At 39.9% G+C, this 15,490-nt stretch overlaps 1 protein-coding gene across 1 annotated transcript in view; it reads right to left on the bottom strand.

The window, feature by feature from the left end:
• Positions 1 to 244: 244 nt before the first annotated feature.
• COL9A1 (collagen type IX alpha 1 chain) overlaps positions 245 to 15,490 on the bottom strand; it is a 122,595-nt gene continuing 107,349 nt past the window's right edge. The window contains exons 37-38 of the mRNA XM_036768040.1: positions 8,216 to 8,293; positions 245 to 545 (exon numbers count right to left, since the gene is read on the bottom strand). Of these exons, the coding sequence (XP_036623935.1) occupies positions 361 to 545; positions 8,216 to 8,293 (263 nt within the window). The 3' untranslated portion in view covers positions 245 to 360. The remainder of the gene's footprint in view (positions 546 to 8,215; positions 8,294 to 15,490) is intronic.

Below are 15,490 nucleotides of genomic sequence, written 5' to 3'. Positions count from 1 at the left end.
ACTGCTGCAACTGAGGGAAACCAGTCTTGTTTGTTTGTTTACTGGCTCAGGGGCCCAAGATACAGCATGGCGTATGTATATAGCACACTATAGATTAGGGCTGTTGGTAACAGGGATGTGTCTTTATTTAAAGGGATCTGGTTTTGCTAAACCCTGCCTTTTTTTTCCTCTTGAGAAAAAGACAAAAAATCTTCTTGTATAGCACCATTGTTCTAAATCTGATTGTCAAGTACAACTTTCGTAATAACGTTAAAAACAATAATGAAAGTCTTCCGCTTATTCAGCGGGTTTGTATACTGCTCCTCAGTTTTTTCCTTGCCATCAGTTATCTGCGGAGACAGGGATTAGACACTAGGCCTGTCACTGATCTGGCCCTTTGCTGAAAGCACGCTGGCCAGCCTGTACTGCACAGGAGGCTGGCTCACAGAAACCAGGGGGACCAGCAGGGCCAGGAGGACCAGGGACTCCAGGTATTCCTGCAGGACCTGGTGGGCCTCGTTCTCCATCCCGTCCTTCTTTCCCATAGCTTGCTGGACCTGGATCACCTAGGGAAATAAAAGGAGGGAAATAAATTTTATACACATACACACACACAAATGCATGTGTGAACTGGAGAAGTCCCATAGGAAAGAAGAAACAGAATGGACCGGGTCCTTTCAATTTTCCATTGTTTAATTTATTCTGTACAATATATACTAAATCTGGGTGCTTAATAAATCTTTAAGAAGGAGGAGGTCTATCCCTTTGCTGAAGAAAAGAGAATAGACTAAGTTTTCATTGATTTTTAGAGTTGAAAGAGACATTAAAAGTTAACTTGCCCAGTCTCCTAGCTGGTGCATGAATCCTTTCTATAGCATCCTTGCCCAATGCTCATTAACTAGTGATCATTAAACCATTAAATTTTGTATTCAGAACTCTACAACTGTCACAGATTGGGTGTGGGTGTGTGTGGGGGAGTATTAATAACAAACAAATGGATTATACCCATGGTGTGGCCTACCATACTCAAGCCATTTCTACACATACCTTGTGGGTGAGATGATAAAGGCTCAAGCATTGTAGCTCAGTTCTCCACATTGCAGCCTTTCATGGTGGAACTCCCACATCCCAAAGACAACACCTTTCTTGCCATTCAACATATAGTCTTATAGAACATAAGCACCTTGAGGGTCGGGACCACTCAATGCCTTACACATAGTAGTCACTTAAGAAATGCTTATTAAACTGAATTAAATATTTTTGTCAATAAGGGATTCTCGGAAGACCATATAGGCGATAAGACCATAGGATCATAGATTTACAACTGGCAGAGATCTCAGTCAAGTTCATCTCCCTCATTCTGCAGATGGGAAACAAAGGCACAGAGAAATCAAATGATTTCTCCAAGGTCACAGAGCTCATAAGTGTATGAAGTAGGATTAAAACCCAGGACTTCTTGACTCTAAGACAGCACTCAATCCACTAAACCACACTGCCTCCAAAAGACTTTCTGAGAATCAAATTTGGACCATGGTGATGAAAGTAATGACTCCCAACCACTAGATCCCCAAGATTCCAACCAAGGAAGGATAGGGAAGTTTGGCACAGCTCCAGCGCATTCACAAAAATGGGAGTCCAACACTGATTCCCCTCAAGCATGAAAGTCAGTGACCAGCTTCAACAAATCTCCCTAGAGATTTTGTCTTATAGCTCACAGGAATGGCTCAGGAGAAATCAGCTTTGTCATATTGTCTAGTTCTGGCAGTAAAGTATTTGGTGAACCAGTACCCTTGGCATTTTTCCCAAGGCTACAATTAATTTGTTGGGTGGTTTTGGTCAGAGAAGCTCCTCCGAGCCATATATTCTCTCAGTTTTTGTGCCATTGCTGAGGAGTAAATAAGGCAGAATGGCGAGAGAGGTCACTTCGAGCTCTAGAGCTACGATCCTGTGAGTATATTAATAACGTCAAAGTACATAAAACAGGAAGGAAGGTGCTACTTTTTCATAGTACTGGCCAAGACTGCACTTCCCAGGGTGCCTCATTCCCCCAAAGCGTTAGTCATTCCCAGGGAGTATCTTCCTGGAAGGATAATTTAAAAACAACATAAAAATTACCCTGTCCCAGGAGAGGTAGGAGAGCTGCTTCATTGGCTAATGTCCACTTGCTCTCCTCTTACACTCCTTATGGGGACATTTGTAAGAGCAATAACTTAATGATTATAAAATATCCTAGCTAGACATAGGCTTTAAAGAAATGCTGTTACGAAGCATTCCAACTTTTTATTAGTCCATGCATTCTCTATGCTAGCGCTGGGGGGCAGCATTGTGCTGTATCTCTGGATTCTCTGGATTCAGGGGACTGGATTCTCAGGAGCATTTGAGCCTATTTATGCTTTGCAAATGAAAGGGGCTGTGTTTGCCGAAATTTTGTAAATGGCTTTTTATATCAGATGAAGCCTTTGTAAATCCACAGCTTATTATTTTTGGCCCAGAGGCTCTCTCCAAGAACACTGAAGGTTTCATATTTGGGGATGGGGGTGGGGGGCAGGGAGCTACCATTGAACTTCATGGTCAGCTTTTAAAGAGGCAGTACATATTTAAGGAAATTGGGGTGAGAAGCAGTTTATTTGAAGCCTATAAAATAACTAAAATATTAGCTTAACATCTATTTGCAGACATGGAAAGTTCCTAAGGAGCATTTTAAGCCCTCGTATGGCCTGGTACTCACTTTTTTTTTTTCAAAATCAACATTTAAAAGGAAAGTTTGCTAATCAGAAAATTTTAACAGGTGAAATAAATTGTAAAATGCCACGGACCAATAGCCCTTAAATCTTCAGTGCCTATAACCTTCACATGAGAGGTTATGAAAGAAAAGGAAGAAGGGGGAAGCATATGGCCAGTGGATTTACTCCATAAGTCCATATTTCATAGAGATCCCAAATGTCTAACCTCTGCTGAATCATCCTCAATGGGGAGATCACATTCTTTTTTTGAGGGGGGAAGGAAAGACAATTGGGATTAAGTGACTTGCCCAAGGCCTCATAGCTAGTCAATGTGTCAAGTATCTGAGGCTAGATTTGAACTCAGGTCCTCATGACTCCCGGGCCAATGATCTACTCACCGCATCACCTAGCTGCCCTGATCACACTCTTAAGAGAGGCACGAGGACCCTAGCAAACGTGCAAAGAATGATTCATGAATAGAATGGAGATCAGAGGGAACCAGCTCATGGAACCTCAGCTAATAAGAGAAACAAACTTAATAGGAATAATCAGCCGCAATTGAGAATAAGAAAAGAAAAAAGAAAAATTTGGAGTCCTCAAAACCTAACAATTGAGACAGAAAAGCAGTATTGCTTTTGGTTGTGGAATGATGAGGTGAAATTCCATAGAATGTAAACTCCTTGAGGCCAGGACCTGTTTCATTTTTATCTCTGTTTCCCAGAGCCTAGCATAGTACGTTGCACATAGTAGGAGCTCAATAAGTGAGATAATGATCATATGCGATAATAATAATTGTAAAGTGCTTAGCACGGTGCCTGGCACATAGTAGGTACAATATAAATATCATTGTTGTTGTTGTTGTTAAGTATTTATTGAATTGAATTGGATTTGACTTTGATATCAGAAGACCTGGGTTCAAATTCCTGGTCTGTCACGATCTGTGTGATGCCCTGGGGTATGGTACTTCATTTTTCCAGGCCTCGGTTTTATCATCTGCAAAATGAGGGAGTTGGGCTAGATAATATATAAGAGAATTTTCTCCCCAGTAATGGTGCAGCAAAAATTACAGAGGGTCAGCACTGAGACATGGAGAAAACCAGCAGAGAAGTGAGAGGAACAAGGAGATTTCAAAGAAAGGAAAGAAATAGAATCAGAAATTGAGTTGGAAGGGATCTTAGTCAGTCCAACTCATACACAAAAGGACTCCGTACTATAAGATACCCAGTGAGTAACATACCAATTAGAAGGAGTGTTTCTTGGGAGCAGGGATTCTTTGGGCCTTTATATTTCCAGTGCTTAGTACGGGGCCACTTAATGTTGACTGTCAAGTGGTTCCCCAACCTCTGCATGAAGACCTCCAGTGAGGGGAAGCCCTCCACTTCTTTGTTTTGTTTTGTTTTTTGGAAGGGGGAAGGCAGGGCAATTGGGGTTAAGTGACTTGGCCAAGGTCACAGAGCTAGCAAATGTGTCAAGTGTCTGAGGCCGGATTTGACTCCAGGGCCAATGTACTACTCACTGTACCACCTACTGTCCACTCCACTTTGGATAGATCTGATTGGTAGGAATATTTTCTTAAGATCAAGCCTCAATTTGCCTCTTTGTCTATTTCTACCTATTGTTTTACCTTCTGCCTCCTAGAGCCAAAAAGAAAAAGTCTTAACTCTCTTTCATATGACAATCCTTAAATACTTGAAGTTTGCTATCCTATTCCCCCTTCTTTTTCCAGATTAAACAAGTTTCCTTCAATTGATGGTTTTATGACATGGACTCAAAACCCTTCACCACCCAGATTGGACATTCTTCTTAAACTAATGGCACCCAGAACCAAACACAATACTTCAGAAGTAGGAGGATTCCAAATGGAGGAAGATGAAGATAAGAAATATGAGAAGGGAAGAGAGAAAGAGAAGGTTAGAGAGAAAGAGAAAGAAATAGCTAGTGTATGAAGAGAAGCCGAGTGACAAAGAAGGAAGCACAAGGAAATAAGTGGGAGAGGATGAGACAGAGAAGGAACGGAGGAGGAAAGGAAGGAGAAAGGAAGGAGACAGAAGGCAAAAGGAACAGATGGGAGGCATGCAAACTGGGAAGCTTCCCCATATGCTTCTACTAGTAAAATTAAAATGCTGAAAATAAGACTACAGAAAACACACTCCTGGATTATATTTTCTTTAAAATAAAAATAAGAAGAAGAGAAAATTGGAACACAGTACCTCCTAGTTCTAAATCCTATGATCCCTTGAAATACATCAAGAAATCTTGTTCACAGAAACTGCAAAGTAACTTTTTGGTAAAGGCTTTTTTGAATTGTCATCAAATCCTGGGAGGGGGCACTGCAGCCTATAGCTTGAGAGTGTATCTAATGTTAAGGAACACACTAATGAAGCCCCAATGTGAAAAAGTGGTTCGGGAGGAACTCAGATGATCTCCAGTTTTTCCAATCTGATGCCTATTCACTTCTTTCTTAGGACCCATCATAGAATGAAACTAAACAGCTCCCTCAGCCATTTTTAGTCCCACCTTATGCTGGGTTGTCCCCAGTAAGCCTTTCTTGAAACGGAAATGTCAGAAGCAGTATCCAATTTGGAGTTTAAAAGTATGAGCTCTACCACTCGCTGGCTAAGTGACTTTGGGTAAATCATTGCCTCCCTCTGATCCTCGGTTTCTTAATTTATAATATGGCGAAGACAATACATATACCACCTATATACACCTATCTTGTAGGGGTATTATGAGAAGTCATATAGGATCGTTTGTGCAAAATATTTTGTAAACCTTTTATTTTTTTACCCCCATTTGATGTCCAGGAAAATCGAAAGGATAACTGTCAACAAGAGATAGCATAATATAGTGGATAAAAAGGTGCCCTCAGAATCAGGAAGCTCTGGTTTCAAGTTAAACCTCTGACCCATACTGGCTGTGTGACCCTGGCCAAGTCATTTAACTCTCAGGGTTCTGAATCAACTCTCTAAGACACTAACTTATATTTGGTAGAGACCCTATCCCCACCTCTCAACTGAGTAAGTGAAATAGATGCCAATAATAGAGAATGATGTTATCAGTACAAGAAATTAGGCCATTTACTGTAAATACTAATCGTAAATACAATTGGGACAAAAACAATTTACAAGAGCTGCAACGTAGACAGCTAGCTATGAGTGTCTTTCACCCCCTTCAGGCTGTGAGCTTCTTGAGAGAAAGGATCTGGGTTGGTTTTTGTTTTGTTTTTTTGTTTGGTTTGGTTTTGATTTTTCATTTTGGTTTGATTTGTTTTTTTGGCCTTTCTCTGTTTGCCCAGCACTTAGCACAGGTGCCTGGTGCATGTAGGCCCCTAGGAAATTCTTGTTGATTTAAGAGTAGATGGCATCAGTGTTTCATTATTACTGGAATCACCTACTCTGGAATGGTAAATTTCATTTCTTTTCTCTTCTGGCCCATGCATTATTATACAGTGGATCAGATCATGTTAAGTAGTGAAATGAAATGTGTAGCATTGTCTTCCTCTTATCATCTCCTTGAATGTAACTGAATTCTTCCTCCTTCCATCAATCACCAGGGCTGTTGGCAGTCCTTGGTCAACATCTTGAAGGATCCATGAATCAACCGCTTTCTAATAGTAATTCTTTTTCTGTTTCTAAATTTATTCATTTTTTAAATCCCATTTTAAACAGAGACAATGTATCACCAAGGGCAAAGGGATTGTTAAATTAGGAAATTAAGATATGATTTTAACATCAATGAAAACCAGCAATAATGAAACTACATAAGCCTCTGGCAGTTTTCAAAAGGAGAAAGAAGCATATTTCTGTATTTTAAGTTTTCAAGGGCCAATTTTCCAAAATTCCCAATTTTTCTTCTGTCTTCTATACTAACCAACCTGGGGTGAAAATGGGTGCTCTGATTCTATCTAAACTAAAGTTGCCACAAGAGGATCTAAGATAAAAAGCCCCTGAGCTGGCTGGGTGCAGGTGCACTGAGACATGACTCCGCAGGGGCCTATGGATCTTACTCTGAATTGTCTCTAGGCCTTGCTCTGGTGCTCCCACTCCAGAGCTGACACCATGAATCAATTCTAAATGGATTGATAGTTCTACCCTAATTCCTGCTGATATTTACTACTGGCAGCAGCAGCAGCAGGAGGCTGACACTACCTTGGTAACATAAGCACCCAGGCTTCCCCTCACAGAGTCTTCTGTTACTAAGATGCAAAGAGTTCAAGACAAACCTCATGGCTGCTTTTCAAATCTACTATCTTTCAAAAATGAGAGTCATAAGATCATCAATTTAGAATGGATTTAGTCCAACATTCTAGCTACTATACCAGGAGTTTTTGAGGATTTACTTCGAAGCAAGACACAACTTCTATTTGTATAGATTAGATATTCATTCTACAAAATGGGGTGAAACCAAATTAATGTGAATTACTGGTGCTAACTGCCACAGGGCTATGCTTAGGGTAACTTTTGTACTATATGTTGGGGGAGCGGGGTAGGAAGAGAGCAGAATTACGCTGGGGAAATTGTTCACACATTTTGGTCCTCCGTTTCCTCACCTCTAGATTGTAGGCAATTATAGCAACTCTCTCAAAGCTTTGTTGTGAGAGACTCATTTAAGAGAATTTATGTTATTGTTCATCCTTTGTGCTTGAAGAGGACATCACGATGTTGGGGTAAAATAGTAGATAATGGGTGATGTCTTGACTTGTGAGAGAATTAGATTTAAGTGAGGCAAAGTCGTGCAGAGTCGTCAGCCACACTCTCTCCTCCAGCATCACTGACATCCAGTCACAGGACAAAAGTCAACACAACTGGGATGCAGTGGATGACCTTGGCAACTTCGATGTCTGACCAAGCTCTAAGGACTCCACAGCGCCTGCTTCACCCGCCTTCGTGGACTTTGGAACAAATTGTTCTCATCTTCAAGTTCCACCAGGGGAAGTTTTCACATGCTTGGGATAAACATCCCCCTAACCCACTGACCATTTTGAGGCTCGTCCGTTACCCTCACCCTGGCTTAGCCTGTCTGCTGAGATGGTTTTACTGTGGTGTGGCCGCTGAGCATGCTGCACAGCTTCTTCAATATATAAATGGGGGCTATTATTATTTTGCACCCACAGTGACTGTCAATTACAGACCTCCATTCATTTAAATAGGTTATAGAGAAAACCTTTTAGTTAATAGTGTGTGTTACTTTACGGAATTAAGTATTAAAATGTGATATCTTTTTAAATGACCCATAATTCAGACTTTGAACTAATCGATTGCCCTTTCCCCAATTCATCTGAATTAATGGGCTATTCGTCTACATTCTCCCTCACCCCTTTTTCTTGCTTTTCTTTTCTTTCTCTTTTTGGCATGGCATTGGCATTAGATGTTCTTAATGTCTTTGAACTATTTCAAATAGTTTAAAATAAGAGATACACATTTTCACACATTCTGTGTAAGAAACAGATCTGGGGTACTGGGGTACATATCATTTACATAATGAAAAGAATTTTCCTCCTCCCCATATTTTACCTGGGAGACCAATTGATCCTGGCAAGCCTTTGGGTCCTCTTCCAGGAGGTCCTCTCTCACCCCTTTCACCCAAGTCACCTGCATTGAATTACACAAATGTTATTTTTCCATACTTTTTTCAGAAAAAAAGAAAGAACATCTTACCTGTTTAGAGCACTGAAAACCAAGGAGTTAGCTAACATAAAGCTGTTGCCAAACTGGATGGTATTTTAAAGCATATTAAGATCCCTGGGATGAGGCATCATGTAATGCAGCGGTATCAGACTTTTGCCCTGCACTGAATGCCACCCAAGCAGATTCAAATATAATTGGGGAATGTTTAACAAAATAAATAAAAATACAATACAGATACTGTTAATTTGTGGTTTTCTAAGTCAATATGGACCCCCCAAGTTCCTCTGATTTTGACACCACTGACTGTAGTGGATGGAGAACAGGCCTTGAAACCAGGAAGTCCTGGGTTCAAGCCCTGCTTCCTCTGGCAATGATAACTGTCTAACTCTGTGCAAGTCACAGTCTCTCAGCACTAGTGTCCACTCTAAGACTGTGAGTTGCAAAGAGTGCACTGACCTGCATTGTTAAAGGCAGTTTCTGTATGCGGGAGTTTCCAAGAAACACAGCTAAGTGGTGCAGTGGACAGAGTGATACTCCTGGAATTGGGAAGTCCCAATCCAGCCTTAGATTCTCAATAGCTATGTGACCCTGGGCAAGTCACTTAACTTCTGCCTGCTTCAGTCTCCTCAACTATAAAATGAGGATATTAATGGCACCTGCCCCATAGAGTTGTTGTGAGGATCGAATGAGATAATATTTGTAAATGGCTTAGCACAATGCCTGGCATACTGTAGGTGCTTAATAAATGCTTGTTTCCTTCCTTTCCATACCAATAAAATCACACAACTCGTCCTTCTCCCTCTACCAGTAGTAGTAGGAAATGATGGGACATTCCTGGTTCACCATCAACAGGAAGCACATTTTGAGTTATTTTTCCAGTAGTGATAAGTTCTCATTGAGCCATCCACGTTTGGCCGACGGCACAAGACAGCTGTCCAGGGCGTAAGGCTGCCTTCTGTGTCTGTACAACTAAGCCACTGTACCTTGTTGCCACTAGCAGCGTCTTCCCCATGTGAGCAGACAGTCCATGTCATTGCTAATCTCAAGCGACTCTGCTTCTATCTCTTTACATTATACAGGAATAGTCTATAAGTCAAACAACTTTTCCCCCTTTTACATAACTGTTTCATGTCAGGTTCATCCACTCTCAGGTCATAGTCCACCTCGTTTGGCAATCAAAAATAATGAACACCACACCAAAAAAACAAAACGGAAACCACGACTGCCACCAGTCACTGCATAAGCAAATATTCCCGTGCGGTTTTCTGTAACATTAAGGTAAATGTTTAAATCGTAATAATACTAGGGTTTCTGTAGCACCTACTATGTGCCGGGCACTATGCTAAGGGCTTTACAGATATTATCTCACTTGACCATCATGATAACCCTGGAAGAGGTATTATTATTATTAATTATGCTCATTTTACAGGTGAGGAAACTGAGGCAAACAGAGGTTAAGTGACTTGCTCAAGGTCACACTGCTAAGTATCTTAAGTAGGATGGAAACAGAGCTCTATCCAGGACACCACCCAGTTATGTGTGTGTGTATATATGTATATTGCATGCATGCATGTATATATCCATGTGCATATATACGTATACATAAATACATATACTCTGTTTCCATCCTATGTGCATGTGTATATATACACGTGTGTGTATATACATATATATACATATGTATGCGTATACGTATACACACACGCATAGACATCCAATGAATCCTCATATTCTGCAACATTAAAGCGAAAGTTTACATATCCATGATGCTTCTGTTTTAGTTGTACTCACTCTGGTTTTTCAGAATGAAATGACTAGCCTTTCAAAATCATTTTAATTAAAAACCCAATTACATAATGTAAGTGGAAGAGAAGAAAACCTCTTCTTTCAGATAAACTCCAATCTTTTAGACCTGGTTGTTTTCCACAGATTGTCTAGATGATGATGTTACATTAAGATATTACAATTACCCTTTTAAAAACTAACAGCCAAGAAGCTACTTCACAATGAGCAATTTAAATGTCATATCAGCGTCATTCTTGAGGCTTGCCTCCAAAGGCACCAACACCCACAGGAGACAGGAGATGGGAATTATAAATTAAAATGGGGTTTTCAATTGAATTCTAAAGTCTAAATTTATTCCCACACTCAATCTTGAAGACTGAGTTGATTTTCTACAATGGATTGCAAGGAAGCAACCTGCTATCTTTGCTGCCTTAATACTGCCCTCGTATCTATGCCACTGAGCTCAAAATTACTTGATAATGAGATCGTGTTACATGGACTCTTAGACTGAGCCACATTACTCTAAATTCACTGCAAAACAAGAAAGTATAAGGCTCCTGTGTGACAGAGGGTTTAACATGTCTCTAAACCCTAGGCAATCCTCCTTTCTAGGATCATGTTAACCTGACTCAGAACAAGATAGGAACAATAGGTGTTCACTAAGTATATACTTTGTGCAAGATACTGTGGGTGCAAAGTTGAGTTAAGATATGATTCCTGCCTTTCTGGAGCTTACAGTCTAATAGAAGGATAAAAGCCAAACACAGATACAAAATAATATATGATAGGTGTATTAGTGAGCTATGAAACTGTACTCCATGAGGTTGTTACAGATTGTTAAGGAGGGGGGCACAGACCAGGGAAGGCTTCATGGAGGAAGGGAATATTTGAAATGGATTTTAGAAGATGAATGGATAGGAATTCATCCAATGAAGAGAAAGAGCAAGAGACAGACAGAGAGGCAGACAAGTAAAGAGACATAGAGACAGGGAAAGAAAAATAGCAAGAGATAGAAAGATGGAGAGGTAGCAAAAGCTATAGTGTGAGAAATAGAGAAACAGTGTGAGAAAAAGAGAGGCAGAGACAGAGAGGTAGAGAACATTCCAGATATGGGCCAAGGCCATTATGTTCAAAGGACAAAGATAAGTTCAGTTTGGTTAAATCATAGAGTACAAAGAATGCAGTAGGACAGGTCAAACTACAGAGGTAGGTAGACAGCTAAATGGTGGAGGGCCTTAAATATGAGGCAAAGGACTTAAAATTTTATCAGAAAATAACAGGCAGCTACTTAGGATTTTTGTCCAGAGGCATGACATAACCAGCTCTACAGAGAAAAGAGGGTTTTTCTGTTTTGTTTTTGTCAATTAGTCACGTCCAACTCGTTGTAACCTCATTTGAGGGGTTTTCTTTGCAAAGATACTGGAGTGGTTTGCCATTTCCAGTTCATTTTACATATGAGGAAACTGAGGCAAACAAGCTTAAGTGACTTGCATAGGGTCACACAGAGTATCTGGGGCTGGATTTGAACTCAGGTCCTCCTGACTCCAGGGCCAGCATTCTAGCCACTATGACAGCTAGCTGCCTGAGAAAAGATGTAGGAAGTCCAATTAGCCAGGCAAGTGACAATGAGGGCTTCTACTAAGGTTGCAGCAGTAGAAATAGAGGAAATGGATGCAAGAGGAGACAAAATCAACAGAAATTAGTAATTGGTTGGATATGCGAGAGGTAACATAGCATCCAGGACCTGCAGCAGGGATCTGCCTTCCTGAAGTCTGTTCAGTCTAGAGATGTTTCTTGAGATAGGTCCAAGGTGGGCCTTGTTCTGAGTAAGAGATGTCTGGACATATTCCTCTCAAGTAGAAAAACAGTTCTGTGGGAACATTCTTTAAAACTTTAAAAACTCCTCACCAATCTAGAATTTCTATTTCTTTCTCATCTTTGTCAGTTATAACTGACACTCCCATTCTCTATGAAAAGATTAACACTTAAGGTAGTGTTCTTCACAGTTATGATATAACATGGGTTTTTTTTTCAAAATATGAATCCGCATATTGACACTTCTTCGTGACTCACACCAAAATGTCTAAAAATAACGATCATGCCTACCAGATCTTAAAGTCAATATAGATAATGAATACTTTGAAATAATACCAACAGCTTACAAGACTAATTGAATACTCTACTCACTTCAGAAGCAAATACACTAAAAGAAAAAAGATTAATTTAAGACCAACAGAAATGGTACCAAAAAAAAAGGCTGTTCATATATATATATATATATATATATATATATATATATATATATATATATATATATATATATATATTGCCATTAGGTAAAAGAAATTTTAATGTGACGGACCACATTGCACCCATGAACCTGGGTGGGACCAAACAATCTAGCAAAGCGAACCAATAAAAGTTCATTGGATATAAGTTTAGTGGGGGAAGCCATATAGTAGCCACTTAATAAAAGCTTATTGAATATAAATGATTGAGAAGCAGTGAGGTTACTGATATGACTTCTCAAGGTCAATTACTAAAAGTTCTTCCCCAAAAAGATGGCAAAGATGTATAGCATATAGATATAATAGAATGCCAGTACAAATGGCATGTATCTTGGTTCCAGGGTGCAAAGGCACCTCTTATTACTACGTTAATCATGTCAACGAAAAACAAGGTAATTTACAAATATTCTTAGTCTAATGGGTTTGGGTGCTAATTTCTACTGACTTCTAAAGCAGAAACTACAGTCTCCCAGAAAGAAAAAAAAAGGCAGAAAGGAGGTGTTTCTGGGTTTTTCTTTCTTGGATTTCATTTATTTTCCTTTTCTTTTTTTTTGAGATGTTAGGACATGGCCTGAACCAATTACAGTACACTATACAAAGTCTTTTAGTCCTTGTTTAAAAAAAAAGGATTCCTACAAGGAGTCCTTTGAAAGGGGGTTCTAAATAAAGCGACAATGTGAGAATAAACCACAAGTTAAATATTCATGAAATCTCTTCCCTCTAGTCATCATTCTTTCTGAATTTGGCTGTGAAGACCCAGAAGATGACAGTAATGCTAAAATCTACATCCCCTCTTATTTGGAGTGCCTTAGGCTAAAAAACCATCCTAAACTGTTAGTATACAGTAGATCTTAGGGTACATTTGGGACATAAACTTTAGAGATTTTTCGAACATGGAGGATTTATGCTAAAAAAAATTAATCTTGTTATGTTTACAGGCTGTTAAGTAGGGTCTTAAGACACTTCACAAGTGGGACAGGGTTATCTCTCAGGAAAAGCCTGCCTCCCCCCATCCCTTAACCCTATCACCCATCTTTCAAAGGAAAACTAAGAACAGATTTGGGGAAAGAAACAGCATTATCTACTCTCAGGGAAGCCACTAAGAAAAATGTAAATAAACTCCCGGAATAAGAAGATCCTCATAAGATCAAAGCCTCTATCTGAGACACCAAGTACCTTTCTTTGGCTGCTTAGAATTCATATCACAAATCAGGATATCATTTGGAAGAAAAACAGCTATTTCATCAAACTATGCTTGACATTTGAATTGGGTGTTGGTGGCATTTGCTAGTTTCTATATGTAGATGGAAGCCTTTTTCTCTATTAAATGGAGTTCCTGATCTGCTCCTGACACACCCGATGAAGCCCCATGTCAGGACTGCAGAAAAAGCAGCTACTTCGGAAGCAGGCGCCTCAGCACCACAATTCCATCATCTAGGCTATAGAACAAATCTCTCTCAGGGGCACACACAGGCATTTTCGTTCTTTAAATGAATGAGGACGGGACTTAAGGGGAGACAATCAGTGACTGACCCAGATAAAACCCTGCCTCCAAATACTTCCATTTCCTTTTGTCCAAACAAAACGGGCCCTTGCCGACCTGTGGCTTTTTATAGAAAGCAGAAGCCTGAAATGTGTTCCTTCCCTTTCAGAGATAAGTTGAGTAATTGTTACTGCTCTAAAGGGCACCGAGAGGCTCTCAGCAATGTGGTCTGGTCCAGCAGATCGATCTGAGGAAATAATTGATCACAAAGAAATGGAGAATACAGGAAATGGTTTGCCAAGTGAATAGGGCCCGGCCCCTCAGACCAGCGTCTGAGTATGAGTGTCCAAACTAACAGCTGAAAACAGGCTAAAGAAAAATAGCTATTTGTCCCTCTTGGAGAAAATGCTTTAGTATCTTCAGGATGAATTTTAATCTGTTTCCTCAATGTATTTTATTGTAGCCAACCTCCAAAAACTCAGAAATATTAGGCAATTTGCCAGATTTGCAAAGGAGCCCCAATTAGACTCCCTTGTTTTGATGAGCAGTTTTGCACCTGCAAAAAATCACATATGTAATTAACTAAATTGCTCCAACTGAGAGCCTGGTTAGCCAACTGCACCAGTAATTTACTCCTACATCCACAGAAGCATCTTGCTTGCTCTATGACGATTTACACCATAATATTTACTGCTAATTGGAGCAACACATTAAAGAAATTGTTTTCCTAGTTGGTGATGATACATCTTTCAGGTGTTCCTGAGAATGGAACCTTCACTCAGGGTTGTCCCTTGGGGTGGCACAGCAGCTCTAGGCTTTATTTTTCTCTGCAAACCAGTCAGCATGTTTACACACCAATCTACTATACATATCCGCACCAAACAGCAAGCGGCCTACGGGTCTGACCTTATGAATACTACTATTTTGGATCATAAGTTTAAAGTTAAAAGGGACCTTAGATGGTATCAAGTTCAACTCTGTCATTTTATAGATGAAGAAACTGAGGCACAAAGGGTTTAAGTAATTTGTCCAGGTTCATACAATTGATAAAGTGTCTGAGGCAGAATCTGAACCCAGGTCTTCCTGATTCCCAGTGTTATGTCTCATTCACTATACCATGACGCCACTCAAGATGAGTGGTTTTAAACTTCCTTAAAGAGAAGGAAGAGAAAAAGCTCCCATTAGGTAAATTAAACTTTAATGTGATGGACCACAATTCACCCATGAACTTGGTGGGACCAAATAATTCCTCTTCCATCAAAAGAGAGCCAATAAAAAATTCATTCAATATAAATTTAATGGAGGGGAGGGGTTTCCATGGTAGTCATCTAATGCTTATTGAATGAATGATTGAGGAATGCTGGGTCACTGATATATCTCAAATTCAATTATTAAAAATTCTTCCCCCAAAACATAGTAAAGACTTGTCAGTTTATAGCACTATACCACCTGACTGCTCTGTCTCCTTTGCTGGCTCACACTCCCCTTCATTTGGGGGTCCTTTGAGACTCACTTCTTAGCCCTCTTCCCTTCTCTATATACTCTTCCTCAACAAACTACTCACTCCCATGCTATCAAGTACCATCCCTCTATGCATATAAAACA

This window comes from Trichosurus vulpecula, chromosome 7 (genome assembly GCF_011100635.1).
Source record: "Trichosurus vulpecula isolate mTriVul1 chromosome 7, mTriVul1.pri, whole genome shotgun sequence".
Taxonomy (NCBI): domain Eukaryota; kingdom Metazoa; phylum Chordata; class Mammalia; order Diprotodontia; family Phalangeridae; genus Trichosurus; species Trichosurus vulpecula.
The sequence above is the reverse complement of the archived record's forward strand: the minus strand, read 5'-3'. Positions and strand labels throughout refer to the sequence as shown.